Consider the following 18,717-nt stretch of genomic DNA (forward strand, 5'->3'; position numbering starts at 1 on the left):
CACTTGAATTCTAAATTCTTTGAATTTGTTGATTTTCTGTAAAAAAAAATTGGGAATTCTGATGAAAATATGTTCAAATGCCGCAGAAAATGCAATGAAATTAGTTTGTATGGCTCTAATTTGCTTTTTTCCTGCAAAATTTTTTAGTTGTTTTAGAATTTACTGGATAATATATGCTTTCAATCTGAAATTATGTTTGTTATCTTGAATTATTAAGCAAAATTGATACTATTTTGTCGTAGAATTGTACGTTATATTGCTTTTGAATCAATTACTAAGACATTTCATTGTATGTTCGGTTTCATGTTTTTATTGGTAATGGCTATATATCTCTATGGAGTTTATGTGAGCGCTTGAGTGGTTGGCATCAATTTTTTTTATTGTTTATTGATATATGGTTATTTTTATTAAGTCCTACAACTCTTGTTGTTACCAGATGCCTATAATTATAACTTTTTGCTATTTTCAGCATGTTCTAAATTATTTTCAGCATGTTCTAAACTATTCTTATGTTTAAAATATATTACTAATGTAGGAATGTTACTAATGTTTTTTATTTTATAAAATTTCAGCAAAATGCAAAGCCAAAATGAAGAAAAATCAGAAGAAGAAATTACTATTATACCGGATGAAAAAATTACTTATGGAAGAAAAAGGTAATTAAAGTTTTCCCTTATGTTCTAAAGTATTTTTCCCTTATGCTCTAAAGTTTTTTCTTATGTTTTAAAGTATTTTTATTATGTTCTAAGATTTTCTATTATGTTCTAAAGTATTTTTATAATGATCTAAAGTTTTCTACTATGTTCTAAATTATTTCTATTATGTTCTAAAGTTTTCCCATATGTTCTAAAGTTTTCTATTATGTTTTATAATATTTTTTACTTATGTTCTAAAGTTTTCCCTTATGTTCTAAAGTATTTCTATTATGTTCTAATATTTTCTATCCATATGTTATAAAGTATTTCTATTTTGTTGTAAAGTTTTCCCTTGTTCTAAAGTTTTCTATTATGTTCTAAAGTTTTCTATTATGTTCTATTATATTTTTCACTTATATTCTAAAGTTTTCCCTTATGTTCTAAAGTTTTCCCTTATGTTCTAAAGTTTTCAATTATGTTCTATTATATTTTTCCCTTATGTTCTAAAGTTTTCCCTTATGTTCTAAAGTATTTTTATTATGTTATAAGTTTTTCTATTATGTTCTAAAGTATTTCTATTATGATATAAAATTTTCTATTAAGTTTTATTATATTTTTCCCTTATGTTCTAAAGTATTTTTGATTATGTTTTAAGATTTTCTATTATGTTCTATTATATTTTTCCCATATGTTCTAAAGTTTTATATTATGTTCTATTATATTTTTCTCTTATGTTCTAAAGTTTTGCATTATGTTCTAAACTATTTATATTATGTTCTAAAGTTTTATATTTTGTTCTAAAGTTTTCTATTATGTTCTATTATATTTTTTCTTATGTTCTAAAGTTTTCCCTTATGTTCTAAAGTATTTCTATTATGTTCTATGATTTTCTATTATGTTTGAAATTATTTATATTACATGTCAATCTTTTAAAGTACTTTTGATTATAAAGTATTTTCTATTATGTTCTAAAGTTTTCTATTATGTTCAATTTTATTTCTCCCTTATGTTCTAAAGTTTTCCTTTATATTTTCAAGAACAAGAAGAAAAGCAAAAACAAAGACAAAAGAATAATCAAGAAAAAAGGCAAGAGGCGAAGGAAGGAGAAATACAAGAGGAGCAAGAAGGAGAAAGGCAAAAGGAGAAGGAAGGAGAAAAAGAGGCAAAAAAGAAAGTTGAAGCAAAGAAAGGGTAATCAATGTAACTTAATAATAGGAATATTTAATACATTGGTTTTGGTTTAGAACATATGTTGGACGATTTGGTAAAACTTTAATATAGGATTAATGGTTTGTGTTTTCTAGTTATATATATTGGTTTTGATTTGGGTTTGTTATTAGTATTTCAAATATGTTCCAAAGTATTTATGTTTATGTTCTAAAGTATTTCTAATTATGTTCTAAATTACTTGCCCATGTTCTAAAAGTAATTTTGATTTTGTTTAGACAAAAGAATAAGCTTAAAATTTTCTTGCGTACAACAAAGAAGAAAACGAAAAGGAATGACGACACACCAAAGACACCAATTCCTCCAAAAAAGATGCATAAAGATATTTCACCTCCAAGCTTCAATTTGTTGACGCCCTCACCAATAATTGGTAAGTTTGACTTATTTTAACTTTATTTTTGTTATATGTATATTGGAAATTTATTATATTTATTGTGTCAAAAGTTCTTTTAATGTTCTAAATTTTTTGAATCTAGATCATCCACCTACATTGAATGAAAAAGAAGAGGACAACAAAACCAAAAAAGAAAAGAAGAAGCATGTTGAAGAAAAGAACAACAAAGAGAATAAGCAACGGTAATTAGATTTAGGCTATGGCGGTTGTTTGATTATTATTTGATTTTAGTTGTTGATTGTTTTTTTTTTTTTTTTCAATTGAATAGGAAGCAAGAAGAAGAAGAAGAAGAAGAAGAAGAAACAAAGAAAAAAAGAGGAAAGGATAAGCTTCCAATGTACTTGTGTTCGCCTTTTATGGTTACTCATGAAAAACTCTTCAAAAATGTAGATCATAAAATAATAGCTTAGTATGCTTTTGCTCAAGGAGATAACGCGTAAGATTTCATCCATCTATATTTATATGCTTATAATAAAAGTATTTGATTATGTCATAAAATATATATATTTATGTTCTAAATGTTGTATTTATCTTCTAAGGTAGAAACTTATGTTTTAAAATACATGTTTGAAATTCCCATCTTCGTTTTCTAATCAAATTCAATTTTGATGGTTATATTTTTCCTAAGTAAATGTTCTAAATGTTACAAGTTTATGTTCTAAAGTACTATGCTTATGTTCTAAAGTTTTATGTTTATGTTCAAAATTACGTGCTTATGTTCTAAACTATTATGCTAATGTTCAAAATTATGTTTTGATTAATATAGTTTATGTTCTAAAATATTTCTGGTCATGTTCTAAAATTTAGTTCTAAAGCACTATGCTTATGTTTAAAATTATGTGCTTATGTTTTAAAGTATTTTGTTTATGTTCAAAATGCTGTTTTGATTTAATGTAGTTTTTGTTGTCATTTTAGGGAACTTTTTTATGCTGACAAAGCGGCAATGGTGATTAAGAGAGATGAGATGGATAGTCTTTCAGGATGTAGTCACATGTTCAACAACATTGCAGATGCTTATGCTTTCATATTAAATTGTGAAAACAAAAGGCGTGGTGTAGACAAGAAGAGTAGATTTTTTTTCTCTACTGAATGCTATGTATGTTCTAATTATCTTACCATTATATTCTAAATTACATGTCAATGTTCTAAAGTATTTCAAAAGATATTCTAAAGTAGTTCTGATTTAGTTCTAAATCACATGTCAATGTTATAAATTATTTCTAATTATGTTCTAAATTACATGTCTTTGTTTTAATTATATGTCAATGTTCTAATTACTTGAGTTTTAATTTTTTTTTTCCAACTCATTCTTTGCACTGAAAAATACATCAAAAACAAAATAAATGTTGAGTTTTAATTATATTATTAATTTTTTAGTTGGAAGCATTTGGTGAATTTTATGAAGAAGTTGATAAGAAGAGTGCAATTATTTCCACTTATGAAACAAGAAATGTTGAGATGAGATGGAAAAGCAACCGAAATAAATATGATTGTGGAGTATTTCTGTTGAAGCGCATGGAATCCTATGAAGGCCAATGTCAAAAACAATGGAATTCAGGACTAGAGAAGAATAATGGAAGTACAAAACATATATGATTAGGTTCTAATTACGTGTCAATGTTTTAAAGTAATTCTTATTATGTTCTAAATTACATGTATATGTTCTAAAGTCATTTTTTTTTTGTGCAGTTTGAGCAAATGAAAAGGTTACGAGTGGAGTATTGTGGGAAGATTATAACATCAGAAGTAAATGAAGAACGGAAAAGAGTGTTGAAGATGGCTAGAAAGTGGTCAAAGATCAACAAATTTTGATATTTGATTGTGTAAATCTCAAGTATATATAATAGTAATTTTTTGTACAAATATATGATTATGGACATGTGTATTTGATTCTTAATATGTTCTAAGTTGCATGTGTATGTTCTAAAGTAATTCTTATTATGTTCTAATTTACTATTATAATGTTCTAAATTATTTAAGTTGTTACTTGCAAAATTTGCGCAAAATAAATGGTTCACATTACTTGAAAAATATTCTGTTATCTCATACTCATCCAACCCCATTCTCATATTACAATATTTCCAAAAATTATGTTAATAAAAGAATAAGAGTTATAATATAATCATGTTATATTATAATTGTAAACATAAGAATATAGAGAATAATTGGACAAAAAATAATATGCCATTATGTTCTTAAAATAATAAAAAAAAAATGTATAAAAGAAAAATTTACACAAAAGTTTTTCCATGTGCTATTTCCTAAAAATAAAATGTCCCATGCGGTTGTACGAATAGCATAATCAACCTGAAAAAAAAATTAATAATTAGAACATAAACACATTATAAATTTGATGCATTTTAAAACATAAAGTATTAAGTTTAAAACTCAAATTATTTATATAGTATGTTTTAAAGTATTTTTATTATGTTCTAAAGTTTTCCCTTATGTTCTAAAGTTTTCTATTATGTTTTATTATATTTTTCCCTTATATTCTAAAGTTTTCTATTATGTTCTAATGTTTTTATTATGTTCTAAAAATTTCTATTATGTTCTATTATATTTTTCCCTTATGTTCAAAAGTTTTCCCATATGTTCTAAAGTATTTCTATTATGTTCTAAGGTTTTCCCATATGTTCTAAAGTTTTCTATTATGTTCTAAATTATTTCTGTTATGTTCTAACATTTTCTATCCATATGTTCTAAAGTATTTCTATTATATTCTAAAGTTTTCCCTTATGTTCTAAAGTTTTCTATTATGTTCTATTATATTTTTTCCTTATGTTATAATAAAATCATGTTATATTATAATTGTAAACATAAGAATATAGAGAATAATTGGACAAAAAATAATATGTCATTATGTTCTCAAAATAATAAAAAAAAATATAAAAATATATATATAAAAAAAAATTTACACAAATTTTTTTTTGTGCTATTTCCTATAAATAAAATGTCCCATGCGATTGTACGAATAGCATAGTCAACCTGAAAAAAAAAATTAATAATTAGAACATAAACACATTATAAATTTTAGAACATATTTGATGCATTTTAAAACATATACAAAATGTTTAAATTAAAAATTCAAAGTATTAAATTTAAATTCAAACATATTTGATGCATTTTTTCTTATGTTCTAATTAGTAATAATTTTAATTTATTACTAATTAGAACATAAGAAAAAAATGTTTACTTACAATATCACTTGACTTTCCCTAGACATTTACGACTATCATGATGACCAAACTCTCCACATGCTCTACATAATCTTTTCTTCTTTTGACTTTGTTCAACAGCTTTTTCTCTGTCACTCTTCATTCTCTTGTCACTATTTGGAACATGCGTATCATTTGGAATAGGGGTATCATTTGGAACATTAACCTGATTTGGAACATGAACCCTTGTGCCTTTGTTTTTTGAAATTTTTGGAGCTTTGATCAAAACTTCAGAAGGTAAACTAGCTCCAATAAGCATTTCAATGTCTTTAAATTTGCTACAAAAATTGTTGCTTTCATTTGTTGTTTTCTTCTGTTCCAAATCTATTCTCATGGCTCGAAGTTTTTTGACAAGATCATTTAGATCATCTTCATTGTTTTGCACTAAACTCACACAAGCATGAATTTCACACCACAAATCATTTAATAGCATCTTTTTATCTACTGCATTAAGACATTCCTCTAAAACATTACCCTCTAAATCAAAAATGGGCTTCTTATAAGCCATTGTACACCATCTATTTAGAACGTAAGTCTTGGGAATTTTTTCTAACATCCTTGCTTTCCACACCCAAATCATATGCCTACAAGGCACACAATCACGTTCAAATTTTTTACAAAAACACTTGGTATCTAAGGTAGTTGGATCAAAAACAACATCAAAAGCCCTCCTCCTAGATCCTTCCCTTAATTTGAAAATGTAAATCTCATTGTCCTTCTTCATCTCCTCAACACCAGCTCATATTGAAAATCATAAAAAAATGTTGTTGTAAACAACTCAGAAGCATCTTTTCCTAAAGGAATTGGAGTCTTACACTCTGGACGCTTATTCTTTGAATCATTATCCATTTTATTTTGAGTGTGCCTTTGAGCATCCAATGCACATTCAAACCTATAGAAAATAAAAATTAACTTTAGAACATAGAAAATAACTTTAGAACATAAAGTGAATTACATTAGAACATATTAAAATAATACACATGATCTAAATACTATTAAAACATTTAAGAAAAAATTTATAAAATAAAAGAGAGTTGAAAAAAATGGTAAAACTATAAAGAAAAATATATTAAAAAAAAAAAAAAAAAAAAAAAAAACTTTAAAGCATTAAAGAGAGTTGAAAAAAAGTCATTCTTATTATATTCTAAAGTTTTCCCATATGTTTTAAATTAAAGTATTTCTACTATGTTCTAAAGTTTTCCCTTATGTTCTAATAATTTCTATTATGTTCTATTATATTTTTCCTTTATGTTCTAAAGTTTTCTATTATGTTCTAAAGTTTCTATTATGTTTTAAAAATTTCTAAAAATAAAATTTTTTCTATGTGCTATTTCCTAAAACTATAAAATAAAAGAGATTTGAAAAATATGGTAAAACTAAATAAAAAAAAAAAACTTTAAAGCATTAAAGAAAAACTTTTGAACTTAAAGATTAAAATTAGAACATATTTAGACATTTACATATTACCTCATGTAAAACTCAATCAAAGTGAGATGGGGATTTGTGAACATAGTGAAAAAATTATTTTCACTTTCGGATCTAGATGTGGTTCTCATGATGCCACCTAAAAATAAATATCTGAAATACGCTGGAATCCACATATCACGTATGTTTAACATGTGAGCCAACCACTCATGATCGTTCAAATTGAATTCTGAAATAACTTTGTTCCACTTTTCTTCAAATTCTGCTGGCTCAATCTCTAAATGCCAAACACATGCACAAAGTTTTTTCAAAAAATCAGTTTCTTGGGTAATTGCCCGACCTACTTTTTCAGCACTACTACAAAATTGGCCAAAGAGACCCAATATTAAAGACCTGTTATCTACATAAGCGGTCTCTTTGATCCAAGAGACCTTTTATTATTAATAACGGGTCTCTAACTTCATTTGTTGGAGGCGTAAAAACATTCGAGAGACCTGTTATTTAAGATGATAGGTATCTTGCATTTTTTTTTTCCAAAAATTGATTTTTTAAAAATAAACCAGAGACCGCCTATTGAATTGACCGGTCTCCTGTTTTTCATAGAGAGACCTGTTAACATGAAAGACTGGTCTCTTGTTTTTGAGCTTTCACGTGCACCACTCTCTTTTTCTCTTTTTAATTTCTCTCTCCCCCCTCACTCTTACCTGTTACTCCTGCTCTCTCCTCTTCTTATCTTTCTTTCTCTCTCCTCCTCAAACCCTAACCATTTCCTTTAAGTCAAATAGCAACAATGCAGATCAAGCAGCCATAAACAAAGAAAAGGAAAGAATAATGGCGAAAGAAAGTGAACAAAATTACCGAAATTAAGCTGTTCGATTTCTCAAATGTTCGTTCGGTGAGAAATTTTCCCTTTTTCGATTTTATTATTTTGCTCTTAGACGTGGTGCAAAAATAGGGGTTTTCCCCATTAATTCTTGTTATCTACTTCGTATAAGTTTATTTAGATGAGATCTTTGAGTTCTAACCCCAAAAACTGTAAAATACCAAGAAAATTTGAGCTTGTTAGATCTGGTGTTAAAACTTTAATTTGATTTATGTGAACAACCGAGTAAGATAGGTTGTTCGATATTTGTGATAATCGTGATTTGTATGTATGTTTTGTGTTATGGAATTTTAGATCTGGTGCAAAACAATGGTGAATTTACACCGTTAAGGGCGTTAATCATTCTTATAAATTAGAAATTTATTTTGTGTTATGGAATTGCAGATCTTTTCTATTATAATACTTCTTGTTTTTTAATGTTTGATGATGAGTATTTTGCTTTGTTTTAATGTTCAAACACTACTAGAAAACAGCCAAATTACGACGGAAATTTTCCGTCGGAAACACCTCGTTTTCCGTCGGAAAACCAGTTTTCGACGAAATCCGTCGTAACTGGTTGTCGCGATATACTTTGTCGGAAAAACGCACTTTTCCGACGAAAATTTCATTGGAAAAGCGTTTTCCGACGGAATTTCCGACGGAAACCAGTCCGTCTGAAGAGGTTTTCGGGCCTAGGAAAGTCCGTCGGAAATTTCCGACGGATATTATTCCGCCGGAAAATTTAATTAAAAAAAAAAAAAAAAACTGCACCCACCCAAAACCACCAGCCCCCACCCCAGAACCACCAGACCCCACCCAGAACCTCCAGATCGTTCTTATCCCACCACCATCGACACTACCACACCATTATTGAACCCCAAAAAATGAAAATAAATCCCGAAAACACCCAAAAAACGAAAATTAAACACCAAAAAACAAAAATTAAACCCAACGAAACAAAAATCAACCCCAACAAAATGAAAATCCACCCCCAGATATTCGAAAATTAACACCACAACGAAAATTAGCCCAAAAATCTTAAATTAACAACGAAATCGAAAAAATCCACACAATTATCTAATAAAATTCATAAATTAACATAACAATTACAAAAATATACAATTAGCCAATAAAATTCATAAATTAACATAACAATTACAAAGAAATTAACTAGATCTACAATCTAACCTAAATTAAAACTAGATCTACAAAACAAAAACCTTGAAAACAGTCGGCTTTGTTATAATATTGTTGCGTCGTTGTTGTTGTTGTTGCGTTGTAGCGTTGTTGATGTTGTTGCGGTCGATGTTGGTGGTGGTTTGGTGGTGGTTGATGGAGAAGATGGTTGATGTCGGTATTCCTTGGATTTTTAGGTCGACGTCGGTGGTTGATGTTGCGGATATACACAAGAGGAAGATAAGAGGAAAGGAAAGGGAAGAGGAGAGAAGAGGAAATGGAAGAGGAGAGGCGAAAGAGATTGAAAGAGGGAAGGGGCAGAGCCACAGAGGGAAAAGTGAAATGAGAAGAGGGGAGGAGAGAGAAAGAGAATGAGAAGGAAAAGGGGAAAGTGAAAAAAGAGGCGGAAAGATGAAAAGGGGAAAAGGGGCGCCTCTAGCTTTAGGGTTTTATTTTCGAAATGTTAAATTTTTTTTTTTAAAATAGGACTTCCGACAGAAATTCCGTCGTAAATTTCCGACGGATACAAATTCCGTCGGAAAATTAAATTTCCGACGGAACATAATTCCGTCGTAATTTTTGGTTTTTCCGACGGAATTTTAGGTCCGTCGAAATTCGACCTGATTCTTGTAGTGAAAGTTTCACACGAATCTTGAACTTGTTTACAACTGTTGTTATCTCTTCTTTTCGATCTCCTACTTTTTCTTTTTTATTTAAATATTTTTTTTATGTTTTGATTTAGTTTTTCAGATCTGTTTGTGTTAAAGTATTGTTATTATTGATTTTGTTAATTAATTTTGATGCTTATATAGAGTAATATGACTCCTATTTTTTTGTATTTGAATACTTCTACCCAGATTCTACAAGTTGATCTGATGATTCTTGATTTACCCGGATTTGACAAGTTGAAGAAATCTTCTGCAATTTTAGAGGTCTATAACTTCTGGGTTTCTCCATAAAGCTCGAAAATGGTGGGATTTTATGATATAGAAAATGGGATTTCTGTATAAAAAAGAACTCAAAATAGTAGTGGAATTGCTTTTTTTTTTGTTCATATTAATACAGATTAAAGTGTTAGTGTGGATTTTTATATGTGAATTTTGTACCTATTCCCTACGTATTATAGTATGCAAGTATTTATACATGTAGACGTTATCAATTGTATGAATAAATTGGTTATTTTGGAATTTTTTTTTTAATTAAATGTTGCAAGAGACCGCCTATCTAATATAACAGGTCTATGTGAAAATAAAAAAGAGATTGTTTATCTGACAACACGGATTTCTTTCCCTTTTAATTTATTAGATCCACAACTACCCAATGAGACCGCCTATCCTAGATGACAGGTCTCACTTTTTATAAAAATTAAGACCGCTTCCAATGAAGCAGTCTCTTTGCCAAAGAGACCGCTTAGCTAGAGACCGCCTCTAAGGCAGTCTCTTTGGCCTATTTAAACGGGTCTCTTTGGCCAATTTTGTAGTAGTGCAGACACCTTTTTCATAATATGCCACATACAAAACCTATGTTCTGTAGTTTGAAAAACATTACGAACAGCAACTTTCATTGCAGGGTCTTGATCGGTAATCAAACACATAGGCTCGTTATTTCCCATTGATTTAAGAAAAGTTTTGAAAACCCATTCGAAAGATGATATATGTTCATGAGCTACAAAAGAAGACGCAAAAGTAACACATTTCTTATGATGATCAACTCCAGTAAATGGACCAAAGATCATAATATATCTGTAACATACACAAATTATATATGCAGAAAATATTAGAACATAAGGATTAACTTTAGAACATAAAGGTAAATTGTGTAGCATAAAGGTATACTTTAGAACATTAAGGATAAACTTTAGAACATAAAGATAAATTGTGAAGCATAAATGTATACTTTAGAACATTAAGGATAAACTTTAGAGCATATAAATTTAATTTAATTATTAAACTTGTCAATATTTTAGAACATAATGCATCTATGTTTAGTATATCAGCAATATATGTTTAGAACATTAGCAATATATGTCTAGAACATAAGACATACATAATTTAGAACATAAGAAGTATATGTTTAGAACAACAAAACATGCTAGATATTAATTTATGAACATAAAAAAATCTACATTTAGAACATCACCTGTTTGTTTGGAACGTTGTATCAAAAGAAACCATATCACCAAAAAAAACTGGAAAAAAAACTGAAAAATAGAATAAAAAAATGGAAAATAAAAAAAAATCGTAAAAAAAATTGAAAATAAGAAATCGAAAAAAAAATGGAAAATCGACAAAAAAAAAAAAAAAAAAAACTGGAAAATAAAAAAAAAAAAAACTGGAAAATCGAAAATAAAGAATCGAAAAAACAACTTGAAAATAAAAAATCGAAAAAAAAACTGGAAATTCGAAAAATATATTCTTAAAAATTGAAAAAAATAAAAAACCAAAAAAACAAACTTTAAATCGCCAAAAAAAAAATCAACAAAATCGAACCAAATATAAAAACAATCGAACTTAAAATGGCAAAAAAAAAAGGCAAAAAAAATAAAATTAAATAAACTTACCAAGTTCCTTGAGGTAGAGGAGAGAGAACAGAGAAAATGCTGAGGAGAGAGAAAATGTTAAGGAGAGAAATTTAGGGTTTTCTTTTGTTTAAAGATTGAAAAAAAGTTATTAAAATTACAAAAATGTCATTACTAAAGGGGTATTTTAATGGTTAGATCAAACTCATTGAACGGTTGAGATGGATTCTTATATAAGATTGGATTCTTATATAGAGGAGGGTTCTTATATGAGCCTTCCTTATATATATATATATATATATATATATATATATATATATATATATATATATATATACATATATATATATATATATACATATATATATATATATATATATATATATATATATATATATATATATATATATATATACATATATATATATATATACATATATATATATATATATATATATATATATATATATACATACGGGGTGGTTCCGCTGAAAACAAGCCTTATGCTGAAAACAAGGCTTATGCTGAAAACAAGGAATCTCAATCATTCATTAATAGCACAAAAGATCGGATGGTGTATAAGCTCTAAGATCTTTCTAACCTTACATATAATCAATTCAAGCATTTTAAAGGTCACTAAATACTAAAATGAGGTAACTTTTTCTAAATTGACGACATTTATATAGAGTCACTATATATAAAAATAACGTAACTATATCAATTGTGACGATATTTACACAAAGGTCATTATATACAAAAATAAGATAATTATATCAATTTTGACAAAATTTACATACAGGTCACTATGAACATAAATAAGGTAACTATAACAACTTTGAATCTTTGACACCATTTACATAAAGATCACTATATACAAAACTAAAGGTCACTATACATAAAAATAAGATAACTACATCAATTTTATAACATTTTTATGTTGCTAATGTTATTATATACAAAAATAAGGTAAGTATATATAAACTTCGGGTAGTTATATCAATTTGACACCTTATCCAGAGGTCACTATATACAAAAATAAGCTAACTATATCAAATTATAACAATTTTGACGACATTTATATAAAGGTCACTATATATATATATATATATATATATATATATATATATATATATATATATATATATATATATATATATATATATATATAGAAACAAGGCTGCAATATCAACTTTGATGAAACTTGCACAGAGGTCATTATATCTAAAAATAAGGTAACTATATTAATGGTTTCTATATGCAAATTAAGTTCACTAAATATAAAAACAAGGTATCCATATCCTTAATATGCACAAGTATATACAAATAAAGGTCACTATATAGTACTCCGTACTAGTATAAAAACAAGATATCACCCCATGCCACAAAAGAGTTACTATATGTAAGCCTATCACTCAAGTAGCTCCACCTCCGCACTACCAGCTAGTCAGCTACCGTGGATCACCCTGCAACTAGCAGCTCGCCACTGCACCAAATCTCGGCCGCTGCACCGCTCACCAAACAACGATTTAAGCAGCAACAACTCCGGAACCACACCACGAGCAGCCACCTAAGCAAACAGCAACAATAAAGCCAAGTATTATAACTTGTTCACTTTCGTTTCTCGAATTTAATTCCCAGAAAAAGTTACTACCTGTCAAAATCATCTTTCATATATCATATAGTCATCAAAAAAAAAAAAAAAAAAAAGTAAGCAAAACAACTATGACAATATGGCAATCATGAGCTTAATTGGTGGCAAACGACTAATCGAGGCCTTGTAAAATTAGATTCAGAGTGCTATGCATGGAGTGATTGGAGTCTGTAATGCATCATTTTCCACTTAATTTAGATAGTGTACTCAAACAAAATACAAAGTCGTAATAAAATTCAAGTAATTAAGAGATATGAAAAATCTGATAAAAAAAAGTAAAGCTAAACACAAAGATGCAAAACAAGCTAAAAACAAAATCATATGAAAGAGAAAAACAAATTAACACCTCGCACATGAATTCGGAATCAGAATAAAATCGAGTAACATAATCGATTAAAAACTGAAACCTAATAAATATTATCTTAAATCGATTAGAATTTTAATAATAACCAACAATTATCCAAGTTATTATATCAAAGATGTTAAATCAAACTAAAAATCAAAACCCTAAGTGAGAGAAAATCAAAGTAACAATAGTTAAGTGCAGTTTACGAAAGCAAGAGAAAAATTTGCTCCAAAAAACATATTTTAAAAGCTTGTATTAGCATTATCATCACCATTCTTCAACAAAATCATCAGATTCGTACAAATTCTAAGATACAAAATAATTTTCGGCAAATTTCAAGATAATAATAATACTTATTTTTTGTTAAAATAGCCATAAATTGATAAATTTAAAATTTACCTGCTAGCTTAATTGCAAATTGTAGAAGAAAATTTGATGAATCGAAGAAGAAATCAACAATGTTGAGAAGAAAGAATTCCCAAATTGTTGAGGAAAGAGATGAGAAAAAAGAAAAAACGGAAGGTCGAGAGGAGAGACTACTGTCAACTGTGAGGGGGTAAAATGTATGAAAATGCGTTTAAACGTTAGATGGAATGTCATCCGCTAGATTATAATCTATGGCTAGGATAAATTGTTTTCAGTTTTCAGTATAAGAGTTGTTTTCACATGATCCACTCTATATATATATATATATATATCGTGCGATGCCCGGGTTGTTTATTGAATTTTAAGATAAAATTTTAATCTATGTGTCAAATTTTAAAATATATCATCGATAAAAAATTAGTTAGGAATTGATGTGATTTTGTAACGATTTGCTATCTAGTAAGCATGACTAATAATAATGTCGGTGGAAATGTTCGATTTAATATCTTAAAAAAATATTAAAAATTAGCAAAAAATAAATTAAATAACCTGAAGTGACCTAGTCCGAGATGACTCATGACCCGACCCTAATTGACAGGTCTACATAGTAATAAAATTCTATTATATTGTGAAGTATATTATTTTAACCGATTAGTATATATTATAAATAGATGTTTTACCCTTTGAACTGCTTCCTTCGCCCCAAAAAACTTTATGATATAAAAAATAAATTTATATGATAATTTATTAGAATTATAATCTAATAATTTTTTTGAATAAAATTGTAATTCAATTTGTACATTTGAAATATTGGTATTTTATCGAAAAAAAAACTTTAAGCTAACAATTTTATTCTAAAATTCTATCCAAATAGTATTCTAAACTAACGATTTTATCTTATGAATTCTATTTAAATTTATCCAACATGACGCGACACTTGGCAAAAAGTTAGAACGCCAAGTGTCACTGGTTCGTGAGCTGGCTAAACTTTTAGCCAGGCGACGAGACAGCGACACTTGGCGTTTCAACTTTTCGCCAAATGTCGCGCCACGTAGGATAGAGTTATATAGAATTTAATTTGTAGGATAAAAAAAATAGTTTATAATTCTATTTTCAATCAAATTTTGATAGAACTTTAGGATAAAATTGTTAATTTAGAGTTTTATTTTCGATAAAGTACCAATATTTCATGTGTACAAATTGAATTATTATTTTATTAAAAAAATAATTAGATTATAACTCTCATAAATTATCATATAAATTTATTTTTTGTATCATAATACTTTTTAGAGATAAGGAATTAAACCAAAATGCACCACATCCATTATTTATAATATATTCTAATCAATTTAAATAATATATACTTCACAATCTAATATAATTTTAATACTGTGTGTAGACCAGTCATTGTCAATCGGATCTGGTCACAAGTCATTCCAAACAGGTTCATTATTTCAGGTTACGGGTCAAGAAATATTTTTCACCAATATTAAAATTTGACATATAGATTAAAAATTTATCTTAAAATTCAATAAACAACCCGGGCATCGCACGGGCACAAAACTAGTATATATATAAAGCTAAACTTTTAGCTAGGCGACGAGACAACGATCCTTGACATTCCAACTTTTCGCCAAGTGTCATGCCACGTAGGATGGAGTTATATAGAATTCAATTTGTAGGATAAAAAAGTTAGTTTAGAATTTTATTTTGATCAAATTTGGATAGAATTTTAGGATAAAATTGTTAATTTAAAGTTTTATTTTGATAAAGTACCAATATTTTTATCATGATTTTTTTTTTTTTTTGATAAAGTATAAATTGAATTATAATTTTATTCAAAAAATAATTAGATTATAACTCATATAAATTATTATATAAATTTATTTTTTGTATCATAATATTTTTCTGGAGCGAAGGAATTAGTTCAAAATGTATCACATCCATTGCTTATAATATATTCTATTCAATTAAAATAATATACTTCACAGTCTAATATAATTTTATTACTGTGTGTAGACCTGTAAATAAGGTCGGGTTACCAGTCATTATAGGCAGGGTCATTACTTCAGGTCACGGATCAAGAAATAATTTTCACCAATATTATTATTATTATTAGTCATTACATGTCTACAAGTTTAAATCGTCACAAAAACACATCAATTCCTAACTAATTTTGTATCAATAATATGTTTTAAAATTTGACATATAGATTAAAAATATATCTTAAAATTTAATAAACAACCCGGGCATCGCACGGACACAAAACTAATATATATATATAAGTAACAACAAAATCAAGCACACTTCTAGATGAGATTTCGTTAAATGAATGAGAATTAGTACGTGGTGTTTGCAAAGTTGAGGAAGATGCTAGTTACTTGTAAATAAAGTAATTGGAAATGTTTACTTTTGGACTTAATATTTGTCAAATGATCCTCTAAATGTCCCTTTAAACTAGAATTACATTACTAACTTTTTTGATAATGCATTAACAGTAATGGACTATAATGGTGACTTACAAACAAAAAGAGCCACTTATTAATCCTAGTTGCAAAGATTAATTCATATGCGTGACTGCGTGAGCGCATGCTAAACAATCGACTTACGTACAAACCTAATCGACACAAGAATATTACTCCCTCGTTCCTTTTTGTTTAATTAGTTACGTTCTGATCATTTTTCCCTCACAAAAAGATTTCATGTGTAACAAACAATGAGAAATGAAGGGTGCAATAGCAAGTATACAAATTATCTAAACTTATTTTAAACCTTTTTGTTAGTTAATTTTGGCCCTTGTTCAAAATATAAGCCATTTTTCATATTTAGAAATATTGCCCCACCCACGTTGATTACCCAACCACATGTTTCATACACTTTAATTAGGGGTTCGTGGAGGCAGATGTACCATGCGCATGGTGCATCCGTTCCAAAAAAAAGCGTAAAGAACATTATATAGAGATGTAAAGAACATTTAGCTAAAATGAAAAAGAACATTTAGTTAATGTGAAAAGAACATGTTATAGAATTGTAAAGATTAAAGAAATGAACATAACACTATCTTATAAAGAACATCATCTTCAACCTTTCTCACATTATTCTCAAATTCAACATTTATCCATATTCATCCAATTTCAAAAAGGAAACTAACAATGAATTTATGATTACAAAATATTCTAATTAAAATCTAAAGTAACACAATTAAAGAAAAAATAAATACAAACTTTCATTCAAAATTACCTTTCACTACTACAAAATTGGCCAAAGAGACCATAAATAATAGACCTGTTTACTACATAAGCGGTCTCTTTGTTCCAAGAGACCATTTACCATTAAAAACCGGTCTCAAAACAAATTCAAAAGACCAGTTTTTAAAGATAACCGGTCTCTTGGGGTATTTTAGAATATTCTAATATTTTAATTAAAATAGTTTGAGACCAATTGTTTTACAAAACCGGTCTCTAGGTGTTTTTTTTTTTTTTTTCAAATTAAAAATTGCAGAGACCAGTGGAAAGTAATAACCGGTCTCTGTTTTTCCTAATTCTAAACCGCCAAAATCCCTAAAATAATTTAATTTCACTAAGCTTTCTCTCTGCTCGAAATTTTTGCTTTTCCCCCTTAGCTTACTCTGATCTAGTGTCGATCAAACTCTCCTTCCCTTGGCTTAGCTTGACACCGCGCTAAGGCTGCCGACGTACCTCCTTCCACCTCCACCTAAAGGCTGCCGACGCGACTGCACTGAAATTCCGTTGCTTGACTGCATAATTGCATCTTTACACCACCGTTCACACTCCATTGTTACACCACCGTTCGCACTCCATCTTCCGGCGCATGGTAGCAACCGCAATTCCACCACTGAAGTTCGTTTTTTCATTCAATTGTTGGAGAATTCTGCAATTGTAGGATTAAAACCCTAACTTTAATTTGGAGAAGCTAAGGCCGCGCGAGGTATTAATTTTTTTTTTTCTTTCAGTTTCGATTTTTCATTCAATTGCTGTTGTAACTATGTATGTGGTACATATAATTCATAAAAATGAATGATTTTTGTTCATAATCTACTGTTTTATTGAGGTTGCATTGCCTTGGTTGTTTTGCTATATTATAAGAAGAATACTGTTATAAAAATGCATAATGATTCAAATTCTTTTCAGTTTTTCTATTGTATCTATTTGCATAAAATTTGTATCTTAATCGTCTTGTTATACTGGTTAGTTGATTTGGCTTGGAGAGCTTTGTTTGAGATACGAGCAGTTATATATAGTAGTTCTTAGGAATTTGATTTTCCCGCAAAAGTTCTGTTTTGTACCTTTGTAAAAGGTGTATAAAATATAGTATATATAAGCTTACCCCACATGTAAGGATTCCTAAAATAATTGCATGTGAAAAAATATGTGTTATGAAAAATGACATAACATGAATGTGGAAGCTCTTCAAATTTGATGTTCATGTTGCTCACATTAAAAAAAAAATAGTAAATGACTAGTGGTCCATGTTTCTACTCTTTACTTTGTATAGTATATTGTTTGTGCTTAAAAAATGAATAGGAAGAGCTTATTGCTATTGTTTAATGAATATGATATTTGTTTTTTTACACAATATTAATATACTCATGCAATTTACACACATATATATATTTTTTTATAGATTTTGTAAATCTTGTGGTTATATTCCAAATTTCCTTTATATAAGCTTTACTTATGTGATATTTTTAAGTTAATTACTCTCAATCTTGTTTTTCGACTTTTATACAATATTACTATACACATGAAATTATTGTTTTATTTATATATATTGTTTTTAGATGTTATAAATCTTGTGGTTATATTCCAAATTGCCTTTATATGAGCTTTACATATGTGACAATTTTAAGATTTGAGGTCTTGTTCTTGGTGGTTAGAA

The 18,717-nt window shown here is 28.0% G+C and overlaps 1 protein-coding gene and 2 long non-coding RNA genes across 3 annotated transcripts; 1 reads left to right on the plus strand and 2 right to left on the minus strand.

The window, feature by feature from the left end:
* Positions 1–5,460: 5,460 nt before the first annotated feature.
* On the minus strand, positions 5,461–5,982 carry LOC145627788 (uncharacterized). The gene has a single exon (XM_081680139.1). The coding sequence runs from the start codon at positions 5,980–5,982 to the stop codon at positions 5,461–5,463; it is 522 nt and encodes a 173-aa protein (XP_081536265.1).
* A 1,446-nt stretch (positions 5,983–7,428) lies between these two features.
* On the plus strand, positions 7,429–10,124 carry LOC145557317 (uncharacterized). Its single transcript, XR_014092295.1, has 2 exons — positions 7,429–7,794; positions 9,795–10,124. It is a non-coding gene; the product is annotated as an uncharacterized LOC145557317 (long non-coding RNA).
* A 2,546-nt stretch (positions 10,125–12,670) lies between these two features.
* Positions 12,671–13,988, minus strand: LOC145557370 (uncharacterized). Its single transcript, XR_014092301.1, has 2 exons — positions 13,852–13,988; positions 12,671–13,106 (listed from the first exon to the last, which is right to left on the minus strand). It is a non-coding gene; the product is annotated as an uncharacterized LOC145557370 (long non-coding RNA).
* Between the last annotated feature and the right edge of the window lie 4,729 nt (positions 13,989–18,717).

Source organism: Chenopodium album, chromosome 1 (genome assembly GCF_948465745.1).
Source record: "Chenopodium album chromosome 1, dcCheAlbu1.1, whole genome shotgun sequence".
Lineage (NCBI taxonomy): Eukaryota > Viridiplantae > Streptophyta > Magnoliopsida > Caryophyllales > Amaranthaceae > Chenopodium > Chenopodium album.